The sequence below is a fragment of the Leucopleurus acutus genome, assembly GCF_964270905.1.
Source record: "Leucopleurus acutus genome assembly, chromosome: 15".
NCBI lineage: Eukaryota > Metazoa > Chordata > Mammalia > Artiodactyla > Delphinidae > Leucopleurus > Leucopleurus acutus.
In genome coordinates this window covers 58,663,457-58,675,052 of record NC_139157.1, presented here as the reverse complement: position 1 = coordinate 58,675,052, position 11,596 = coordinate 58,663,457, and the positions used below count along the sequence as shown (strand labels likewise).

At 37.4% G+C, this 11,596-nt stretch overlaps 1 protein-coding gene across 2 annotated transcripts in view; it reads right to left on the bottom strand.

Annotated features, from left to right (window-relative positions):
- Window positions 1-264: 264 nt before the first annotated feature.
- FBXL4 (F-box and leucine rich repeat protein 4) overlaps window positions 265-11,596 on the bottom strand; it is a 67,586-nt gene continuing 56,254 nt past the window's right edge. For both annotated transcript variants that reach the window (XM_082856090.1, XM_082856091.1), the window contains 3 exons: window positions 9,182-9,253; window positions 5,389-5,701; window positions 265-781 (listed from right to left, as the gene is read on the bottom strand). In XM_082856090.1, the coding sequence (XP_082712216.1) occupies window positions 618-781; window positions 5,389-5,701; window positions 9,182-9,253 (549 nt within the window). In that variant the 3' untranslated portion in view covers window positions 265-617. The remainder of the gene's footprint in view (window positions 782-5,388; window positions 5,702-9,181; window positions 9,254-11,596) is intronic.

Below are 11,596 nucleotides of genomic sequence, written 5' to 3'. Positions count from 1 at the left end.
TTATGCCCATATTTTACTACTGTTATTATCCAGTAGTAAAATAGATAAATATATCAGAAGAAAACTGGAAAAACTGAAAACTTTCAAGTTGAAGAATTAGTGTATCACGTAAAAAATAATCTTAACAGATAAGAAGTAAGATTCTTTCTCCAACCAACTCTGACAATTTTGTACATACCAAAAGAAATACTGGCCAGGTCATAAGGCTTATAATTAATAAGGCATCTTTACATGGAAGTGTGAAAAATTAACTTTATTCTTGCATAAATATCATGATATTTTATTGTTCAAAGTGCTCCTTTCAAAATAAGTTAAAATATTTCCATATTACTCTTTTATTAAACATCTAGTTATTGACTAAAGCACAATATCACTGATTAACATAAGACAAAAATAATATGAGCCACTCACATATTCTTGAAGGAAAGTGCTTACAATATTTTGTGAAAACATTTGTTTACATCACTGATTTAATGATTTAATGGACATTTCCATATTTTTCTTTAAAATCCACAAATGTCTTAAGATATTCCCACCATTATAAAAACTAAACAAAACCAACCCCAAAACAAAACCCTACAAAAGCACATTAATTTTATTATAAGACATATATGAAGTCACTGAGTAAAGCTCTTTTTTATAAACACTTTTGGAAAGCTCACATTGAGTTCTAGCACAGCTCTATTATCAATCTGTGAACAGAAGGACACATCAAGTAAGGAAAGATCTTTACAAGATTCCAGGAGTTTTCTTAAAGATGCTGGACTTACCATTCTTGTTCCTGTTTAAAAAAAACCAAACAAAATATTATATAACACATATAATATCCTGATAGAAGTCCCTTTTTATTATTTAAAATACTTAAAATAGACTTTTACAAATTAAAAACATTTCTTAAAACAAGACTTCATATTGAAATAGTCCTGTTAAAAAAAAAAATTCCCAGCCAAATTGGTATCTAGGACCTGAATTTTGTCAATCTCTACCCATTCTTATCTTCATTCCTACCTCCTACCCTTTCCAATCAGCTCCTCCAGACTTTCCTATTTCTGTTCACCCCAGTTCAAAACTGTTTGCACATCTCATTTTCCTGAACCCATGGGTCAAATCAGACAGCAATACTTAATGATTCAACCTCTAATTCCATGCAGTGCAATTACTGAGCAACTACCCTGTAGAAACTTCTGTTTCAGGCACTGGAGTTACAAAGATGAGTAAGACACGTGTCTGCCTTAAGGAACTCATTGACTAGAGTTGAAAGCAAATAACTACAACACAATTTGATAAGTTCTACAGTAAGTGGTAGGTATAAAATGTCATTACTGGAAGACAAATGATGGATGATGAGTACTATTTAGCCCATGTTAAATCTGAAGTGATTATGAGATATTCGGATGGGTTATAAATCATATAAATTATGTAAAGCACCTGATGCACGGCAGGCACTCAGTAAGTACCAAATATCACTAGGCTCTAAGATGTCATCTGTTGTAACTATAGCTTTTCTAAGGAGAAAAAAAAATCATCCCAATCGTATTACACATATATACCTGGGATGGGGATTAAATGTTCTGAAACACTAGTCTATGCCTTTTTCTCTGAGAAATCCTTTCTTCGCCCCTCCCCGCCATGAGAAGGGAGAAGTAACTATACTTCTACCAGAAGCTGTAACTATACTGCTACCCTGGCTGCGATTGGCCCCATGATAAACCAATGCAGATTCTCCTGGGAATTTAGAATTGGGATTCAGTAAAGCCTCCAGTGCCCATTTGATCTCTTGAACTAAAGACATGGAAAACTGGGTCAGGGCTGCTATATGTAGCCATGTGTGCCCAGAGGAACAGAGATGGCCAGCATGACAAGAAAAGAACAAAGCAAAACCAAAGGGAGAAGCAGACACAAACGCCTCTGTAAGTGCACAGCGGCAGAGGGTGTGGCTTAGGGACAGGGGCCTGAGTATGCAGGACAGGAGAAGGGACGAAAAAGAGAAGAAAGCTTCCTCGCCTTTTGATGGTTTTCCAGTCTCTCCTGAGGTCTGACCATACCCAGTTTCTACCCATGGGATCTGAGATGGACACCTGTATCTTCATCATAATCGCCTTTTTCGTATGCTTAAGTTATCTTGAGGGGGTTTCTGTTATATAAGATCAGAGAACCTCACCTAAGCCATTTGGCTCTGTGGAGATTTTCACCTAGGGCTGTGACTTTTTTCTGTTTGCCAGTCTTGGTCATTAGAATCTGAGTTTCCTGATAAATTAGGAGTTCCTAAGGCCTAAGAGAATGCCAGGGAAGGAAGTCAGAGATTGAACATTTAACCGGGCTAGGGTCACCTGTCCTATGTTTCCAGGGTACTTTGTGCTGTTGTTTTGTTATCCACTTAGGACACAATTTTGTTTTCAGTCAGCTTGCTCCTTCAGGGCACTGAATATCTCCAGTGTTTAAAATAATGCCAAACATAGTGTATGCTCAATAAGTGTGTAATGAATGAAAAAATGAAGGAATGGTGGTTAACTCTCCGATGCCATCACCCTGGTATAGACCCTCGTGAGATGGATTATTGAAGCTAATCTCTTTGATTTTGACTTCTTCCTTCTCCAATTCACCTACTACTCATTTCCAGATAAGTATTCCTAAAACACAGCTCTAAATAATATCACTCATATCCCTAATTAAAACCCAGTAAAACCTCTTCCTTGTTTAATTTTGTGCATACTTCTCATCCTGGTGCTCAAAACTCTCCAGGATACCCTCCATTATACCAACATTCTAGATCAAATTAGACTGCCTATTCTCTCAAGATATTCTGTACTTTTAACACCTTTGCTTTCGTTTCATGCTATTCATGCTGCCTAAAATGCCCTTCTCCCCCAATTTCCTGCTTACTTTTTAAGGATACCTTTCAAATATCTATTAGCCTTTTAAATTAGGCTTTTCCTTATTTCTCTGATCATATATATACTCTCTTTTCTTTGAGCCCCATCAAAGTGGACTTGCTTCTGGCTTGCATTACAGTTATTTATATGCTTGTTTTATTCCTTCTTGCTAGGTTTTCAACTCCTGAAGACAGGGACTGTGTCTTATTCGGCTTTGTACTGATCGGTAAGTACGTTTAGTATGACTAAGATTTGCCACTTAACATTCATGTGTGCTAATCACAAAATGACAAATAAAATAATGAATATCAGCATGGTTTAACTAAGAATCCTTTTTTTAAAAAAAAAAAATAAGGATTCTAACACTAAACGATGAAAGGAGACCAAAAAACAACAATAAAAGTAAAGAAAATATAGCACAGTGGTTAGAAGCATAGACTCTGGTTCAAGTCCTGATTCCTTACTAGTTATGAGCCCTGGGCAAATCACTTAACCTATTTCCACCCGTTTCCTCCTCTGTGGCTAATAATAATATCTACCTCATAAGGTTGTTGTGATGATTAAATCAGTTAATATATGCTCAGAACAGTATAAAGCACATAGTCATGTTGTTGTTAACAATATTAATTATTGACTACTAGTGATATTACTTTTTATTGTGCTCTTTATATTTGAAATAAGATGTTCCAATATATTCGCATGACAGTCATCTTGCATCGGTAATTAGATTTGACATAATAAATAATGATACTGCCTTGCTCTTACGCTCATGAAAGTCACAAATGTCTTCAAAAAGAAGTCTCTGTACTTCGTACCTGCTTTTCTTTTATGTCTCTGTCAAGTAGTTCATACATTTATAGACCAAACTTAGGCCACCTGACAACGGAACCCACTGCTCATCACAACTGTGCTTTTGTTTTGGGATCAGTGTTACCGACTTCTTTGGTAGCATCTCTTTCAGATACTGGCTACTCTCCATCTCAAGTGTATGTTTTGGGGTTTATTTGAGGGTTTTTGGAGGGAGAATTGTAAACTAGATTTTAAACAACAATGGCACCATCCTCTGAAGTGAAGCCTGACGCAATTAGTGATCATTTTAAAAGGCCCTTGACTGCCTTTCCTCATTGTCCCTGTGAATTCATGACTTTTTCTTGAATGTTTCAAAATAATTACCTTATTAAAAAAAAGTCTAGGCTAATTCAAGCGGGAAGGTAGATAGGCAGGCAAAGAAACAAGCAAGGTAAGTGGTGTGGTGTTTTGAAAAGACAGTACTGTGGAGACAAAACCCTTGTACGTGAACCCTTGCTCTGCCACATATTAACTGCTGGCTCCAGTATCCTCATCTATGAAAAGACAATGATACCCAGCTTCCTGAGCGATGAAGATTAAGGAGAATATAACACAGATGAAGTATCTAGCCTAAAGTGTACATATAATAGGCAAGAATTTCTCCCTAAGGTTTTTTTTTCAGTCAACTGTTTTTATTGATTTTTAAAATTTTATTTGTTTTTATTGAAGTACAGTTGACTTACAATATTGTGTTAGTTTCAGGTGTACAGCACAGTGATTCAGTAATTTTTGCAGATTATATTCCATTATAGGTTATTATAAGACACTTGATATAATTCCAGTGTATATATCCTTGTTGCTTATCTATTTTATATACAGTAGTTTGTATCTGTTAATCCCATATGCCTAATTTCCCCTTCCTAAATTTTTAAGCAAGAATTTCTGCCTACAAGGAACTTGAATAAGTAACATGCAACTATATAAGCAACATCTACAAATGTACCATAAGCCTGGACTGTGGAGAGATTTTAACTGAAACCAGAAACATAAGTGTTGAAAAATCTTCAGGTTTCCCTTTGGTTGAATGTTGAATAAACAGTAAAGGATATAATTAGCACTTCAAGGACTAATCTGTTAGTATTAATAGATTACTAGCAACACAGTGCAAGTGCTATTTGGGTTCACCACTGTGTGGGCAATTATAACCGTGGCATTGCTAGCACTTCTGGCCAGTGTCAGAAGTAACAAAATATCACAGGGTTTCTGGCTGTAAATTGCAAAAAAGACACAAGGAATCCCAGCACTGGGAAGGATTTTCAATAGCTCTGCCTTAGGGTAGAACTATTCCTAAAAACTAGACTCATCAGGGATGGAAATTTCACAAGATTCCTTAATCAAGAATTTAACATCAAGAAGCCATATGTGTGTGTGTGTGTCTTGAATTCATTAAACAAACGGATTAACTTCTTATCTGTCAATAATAATAGAGAACACAGCTCACACAAATTCTCACTTTTCTTACTAGACCAAGAATTATGGTTATTTAGAGCTTTCTGATAGGTTCAACTATAAAATTCTGTTACTGCCCTCACTCTTACTTAAGTACAGTTATAATTATCAGGACAACATTTTTATTGTATCCAAGAACTTTTTTTCTCCCTATAAAAAGTCTGAGGTTAGTTTTTATGTCAAGGCTTTAAAAGAAATTTATAGATTGTATCCTTACCTAGTATGTCCAGTTGGCGTAATCTGGTACAATTACATGCTAGTTCTTCAATGTCTGTGTCACACACAGACCTGTTAGCTGTTAGAAAGAGTTTCTGCAAGTTTGGAAGCTGGCGTGCCAGTTTGGCAAAGCAGCCGGTGCTGCTCTGCAGAGTAGGGCACCATCCGAGGTCAAGTTCCTCCAGAAGTGGACACCCAGAAGCCAGCTCTGCTATCCCGTTCTCAGTAATGTTCTTACATCTCCACAGATCCAGAGTCTGGAGTTTTTTACACTTGGCTCCTATCATGCTAGCTATCACGTCATAGTCTTCAATCTGGAAATCAAATAATTTCAATCTTTCCCATATTATGCTCAGAAACACAAACCGTTTTGAGCATGTTAAAGCATTCTTAATCATCTCCCGTTGTTTGCTTCTGTGCAAACATACCCACACTGTCATTAACACAGATGTGCCCACTCATCTCACAGACCTGCCACCGTTTCGTAAAACAGCGAGAGTAATCACTTACTTAAAAATCCATTTAACAGAATTCCAGACAGAGGACGTTAATGAATTAAATCCCAAAGCAGCCTGAAATCCTCAGTCCCTCTTAAAGAATTTGAGGATTATGTATTGTCCTTGTATGCCTCCCATTTTGACAGTAGCTGTTGCTACTTTGATATATGTAAGATCTCCCTGATAAAGGTATGCACTTAGCTAGGCTCTAAAATAGTAAGTGAATATGCTGATGGTACTAATAAGGATACTCGTTTTGGGTTAAATGAGGCATTTGGGGACTGAAAATGCAACCTGAAAAATAATTTAGATTGTGATAAGTTAGCTGCTGTCAGTTATTGGAGGTGTCCAATGATTTACCTCATGATCGTGGGATAAGCTTCTACTATTCAAGAATTAAACATTTCAGTTCATGGGCTTTGAATGTTTTAATAATGTTTCTTTAAACAGATTCTTTTAGGAGTTTCATTTGATTTTGTTATAATCAGGTATCAGCATTATCATCAGAAGTCAAAAGGAAACGAAACAGCAAACATTTCCAATGATTACTTCCTTTTGTCCATTTGTTTATTCATATTTTCATCTACGATGTGCTGGGAGCAACAGTGAATCAAAAAAAAAAAAGACTGTGTTCACATTTCTTGGAAAGACATACAGACAAATAAATGAGCAAAATAAATTCAGAGAGTGATAAGTAAAACAATAAAACAGGGTGACACGAGAGTGATCAGAGTGGCAGAGGTTGAGGGAGGGAGTGGTGGCTGCCGGGATCTCCGGGAATGAGCGTGGCTCATTCAAGGAACAGAAATATGATGGGTACACGGCCCAAGGGGAGTGAGAGAGAGGGCAGGCTGTGAAGCCAGAGAGCTACGCAGGGGCCAGGCCATCAGGCCGTGAAGGACTTTGAATTTTTATTTTAACTATAAGGAGATCAATGGAGGGTTTGAAACAAACATGATCCACATTAAAACAAAAACCCCTCCGGACTCTGGAGGATGGTCTAAGGTGGGTATGAATGGAGGAGGAAGCCCAGTGAAGAGGCCTGCACTAGCGCAGAGGAGAGATGCTGGGTCTTGGATCAAGGTGAAGCAGTGGCATTGGAGAAGTGGACAGGTTGGGGGCTATATTTTGAGTCAGAACCAAAGAGCTGATAGATTAGATACAGTGGTGATGATTTCTAAGGTTCTTCAGGAACAATCATGCAGAAGACCACGAGAAATCGATTTGGGTAAATACAACTATCTTCTTAAGTGAGTGCACCCAAACAACACAAAACTGTAGCTTTGATCATTAGTGCAGCCAATTAACTTCTTTAGGAAGAAGCAAATTAAAAACTTTCCAAAACCCATGATTCTGATTGCTATTATTTTGATAGTCAAAAATAAAATATCAAATGAATCATCCTGCCTTTTGGTCAGCTGACAGGAAAGAAACTGAAATAAACATGGTATTAAAGTATCAAACAAGAGCTGTCTGTGTTACTGTCCTGGTGAACCCAGACCTGCTGTGAAGAACAGTACTTCTGTGACAGTATGAAATGTTTCAATCATCACGTTAGTAGCAGTATCAGCAATATTAGCAGTATTTCTGAACTTCGAATGTCAAGTCCTTAAAACTTCATTTCCTGGCAAATAAATATCAATTGTAACAATACTGGTAAACTACATACTTTAATTTAAAAATGGCCTATTTATCTGAAGTAGCATTTCCCATACCATATTACATAATAATAGATGTAACATGAAAAAATGGGTTCATTAGTCAGGTAAAGTTGGAAAACACTGGTTTAAGCAAAGGCAAACTGTTTCTTTATTGTAGGACATACCATTGAAAACTCCAGGGGGAGGATATAGGAGCATCGTTTCCTAATTTAGACCCAGAATTCCTATTCCTCCTTCTTTCCCCCTACAATACACAACTTTTTAACTTGAATATCTTTTAGGACTAATGTTCCATAGGTCAACTTAGGAAAATGCTGACTTCAACTACACCTAACTCCAACTATAAACATACATAATTCCAACTCGAAAGTGTCTGATTAGAGGCCTGCTTTTCTAGAGAATGCTGCTCTAGGTTATGGGAGGTAATTAACAGGCAGAATAAGATTACCTCTGGCCAAAGTCAAAGCAGGGTCCTTACCAATCTAAAGAAGGCAGGCTAACAATAAGCAAAGTCCAAGTGACAGTAACTGGTTGGTATGCTGTCACAGAAAGTGCCATGGAGTGTCACTGAGCCCATCTAGAAGAGCCACTAGAAGGACCCAACAGAAGCCCATGAAATGCCTTACTAACGTAAAAAGCTGACCGGAAGGGAAACCTAATGCTGAGTTAGTGGGCTCTCAGATTGTTTCCAGAGACCGGGATGGGCCTGAGCCCATACATGGGGTTTAATAAGGCCTAAAAACTTCTCTGATCTTGCAACCATCCTGCTTATTCAGGTCTTCCTAATAAGTGGATGCAAAACTGGAATGGTTTAGGATCTCCTGAATCTGCTTTGGGTATGGGGGGGCAGGTAAGAAGATAAAGAGGAATGGATCGCTCCACAGTCAGTTATATTGGGAGATACATTTCCTGTGAGTGTGCATGCATGCACACACGCACACAGGCTCACACGTACGCACACACGCGCACACACAGAGTTCTACTGTCCCTTGAGTGTCAGTCTTATTTATTAACCATGTAATTTAGTTGAAAAACATTTAATTCATCCCATGAACTCTTCCAATGACATATAAATTATAATTTTATATCTGAAAGGAGTTTCAAGATTATTTATTCCAACAGTCCCTACGTTTTTGGATTTCACAGACCAGTAACGTTTTAAAGAAATTAGTTCCAACATAGGTTGGTGTCCATCTTTTCATCTTACTCAGTAAGGACAGTGAAACAAACAAAATAAACCTATCTACTATCATCAGCATTTCCAGAAAATAATCTCTGAACTCAAAAACTAAAATTAGCTTTGTGAAAAACTTACCAGACTACTGGCATTTGGGTATGATTGATATATTATTTTGTAAAGAAGCCCAGAGAGCTAAATAGCTTGTCTGAGATAACATCTGGCTTGAGGCAGAACCACACTCTTTGCACCACACTATACTCCTTTCCTTGTTCTCACAGATAAATAATGTCAAAGACAAATTCTCCCATTTAAGAAAAATGTTTTAAAGCAGGTTGCACATAGTTATCCATAAATCTGAAAAGCTGTGGGTGGGTGTGGGGAGGGTCAGGATAAAAGTCACCCATGGGAAGAAAAAGAGAAGCAGCAATTGAGAATAAAGAATTTTCCAATACTTACCATGACACAACTACCCAAACTGAGGTGCTGAAGCTCTGAACAGAAGTTCAAAACGCTGAGCAGGGCTGTTTGCTGCCATCAGGAACCACATCAGAGGCAAATAAGGAAAGGACAAGAAAGTGAAACAAAGAGAAGAGGTCAATTAGACATTAAAGGCTGTCACTGCTTTTCCTGAAATAGAGCTCAAAACCTTGGTTACAAACACCACAAATGCCATTTAATGAGTCCCCAGGTGTTCACACCATTGATTGGCTTGGAGTCAAGGTAATCATTACTTGTCTCCACGTAGTAAGTCCTCACTCTGTATATGATTTTGCATGCCCTAAAGACACCTATATTCCCTATGACCTCTCAGTGCATTTTCCAAACGTAAGCAATTTGAAAGCCTGGTGAAGACTGAACAAGACAAGCTAAACCAACCCTCCCTCGCTCCAAAAAAAAAAAAAAAGCACCAAGGGTTGGTGACAACTGTAGAACAGCGGCAGCTCTGACATTCACTGATCAGCTGCAGGCTGATGGAACTGCCAATAGCCACCCCAAATCAGGACTGAGCCCGTGACTTTAATGTCAAAGAATTCTCTTTGTTGACAAGGATCCCAACAACCATCGAGCACCTGTCACTAGCACCATGCTAACTGAAACGTGCACCTTCTAGTCGCGTTCCTGCCATTTCAGCCCATCCATCCTGTGCAATGGAAACGGTCTCACCACTAAAGAAACCCAAAGGTGTCCGACACTGCTACATAATCATGGTTCCTGAAATATCTCTGAACAGTCAAAATTTCACTTGATGACATGCCTGCCATGAAAAATTTAAAAACGAGCAATGCAAAGCATTCAGATTTTTAGTTTTTCCTTTTATAAATTAAAAAAAAATACTACACAAACATGTGGCAAACTTTCTAAACATCTGAACTAAATAAATCATATCTAACAAAATTAAGATGATATTATACAGCCTCTGTTTAATCTATTCCAAGTGTTCAGAAGTGAAAAAATTATCAGTTGGGGAGGAACTGAAGAAAGTGCCAATGACAACACAAAACATTTATTCAGATTCTTATTGAGAAAATAAAGTAACAAAGTACTTCATTTAAAATAAACTTAGGGCAAAAATAAAATAATAGTAGTTATAATAGGCCCTAGATTGGTACCAAACTTAAGACTAATTGTTTCACTGTTGTGCATTTTTTAAAATTTAAGCAAAAAAAAAAAAGTTTATATTGATTTTATGCTTAAGTTTCAACACAACTTATAACATTTATAAGACAATGCCATGTAGCTCTCAGAATGTTGACATCAGAAGAGGTATATGAAAATAAGTTTCAGATTCTCCATACTTAGCTATTTTAACTTACTGATGGGAAAATGACATTAGGTTTGTTTTTATTAAAGTACCAGATCTTATCACAAAGTTGTTTTATAAGATTTTCCCAGAGCAAGATCCAGAACATAGTAGAGAATTTTTAGAGAAGATTCCACATACTCTTGTGGATAAGAAATTTTAAATTAAAAAAATACATATACATATACCTCATTCATGATTCATGGAAATTGTTTGGTCATTTATTTTTAAATTCCTTACAATGAAGAACCTCAAATATGCGACAAGTACAAAAGTCCAAGACAATAAACATCCATGTAGTCACAACTCAGATTTATCAAATCTTAACATTTTGCCTTCTTTGCTTATCTACTCTATTTGTGTATCCCTCCATCCATTCACATACTTTCTCAGAAGTGACCTTTATCATGACTCAGGGTTTAAAAACATGCTTGAAAATTACATAACTTTACTATACATTATGATCACTTTTGAATTAATATTCTCATAATTATGTATCTAAAAAACACCTATGTAAGGGTAGATGCATTTCAAGTCGTAGAAGAGGAATTAATGGCCTATTATACTTATTCAGGCAAATATTTTACAATAACTTATACAGTCTGCATAGTAAATTGAGAATTAAAAATACATTTAGGGCCTCCCTGGTGGTGCAGTGGTTGGGAGTCCGCCTGCCAATGCAGGAGACACAGGTTCGAGCCCTGGTCCGGGAGGATCCCACATGCCACGGAGCGGCAGGGCCTGTGCACCACAACTACTGAGCCTGCACGCCACAACTGCTGAGCCTGCATGCCACAACTGCTGAGCCTGCATGCCTGGAGCCCATGCTCCTCAGCAGGAGAGGCCACCGCAATGAGAAGCCCATGCACTGCAACGAAGAGTAGCCCCCGCTCACTGCAACTAAGGAAGGCCCGAGCGCAGCAACGCTGACCAAACGCAGCCAAAAAGAGAAAAACAAATACCGTATGCAGCCAAAAATAAAATTTAAAAAATAAACAAATTTATAAAAAAAATTCATTTAATAGTAGAATTATCATTTTTCATTCCCACCTTAAAAAAGGAACTAACAT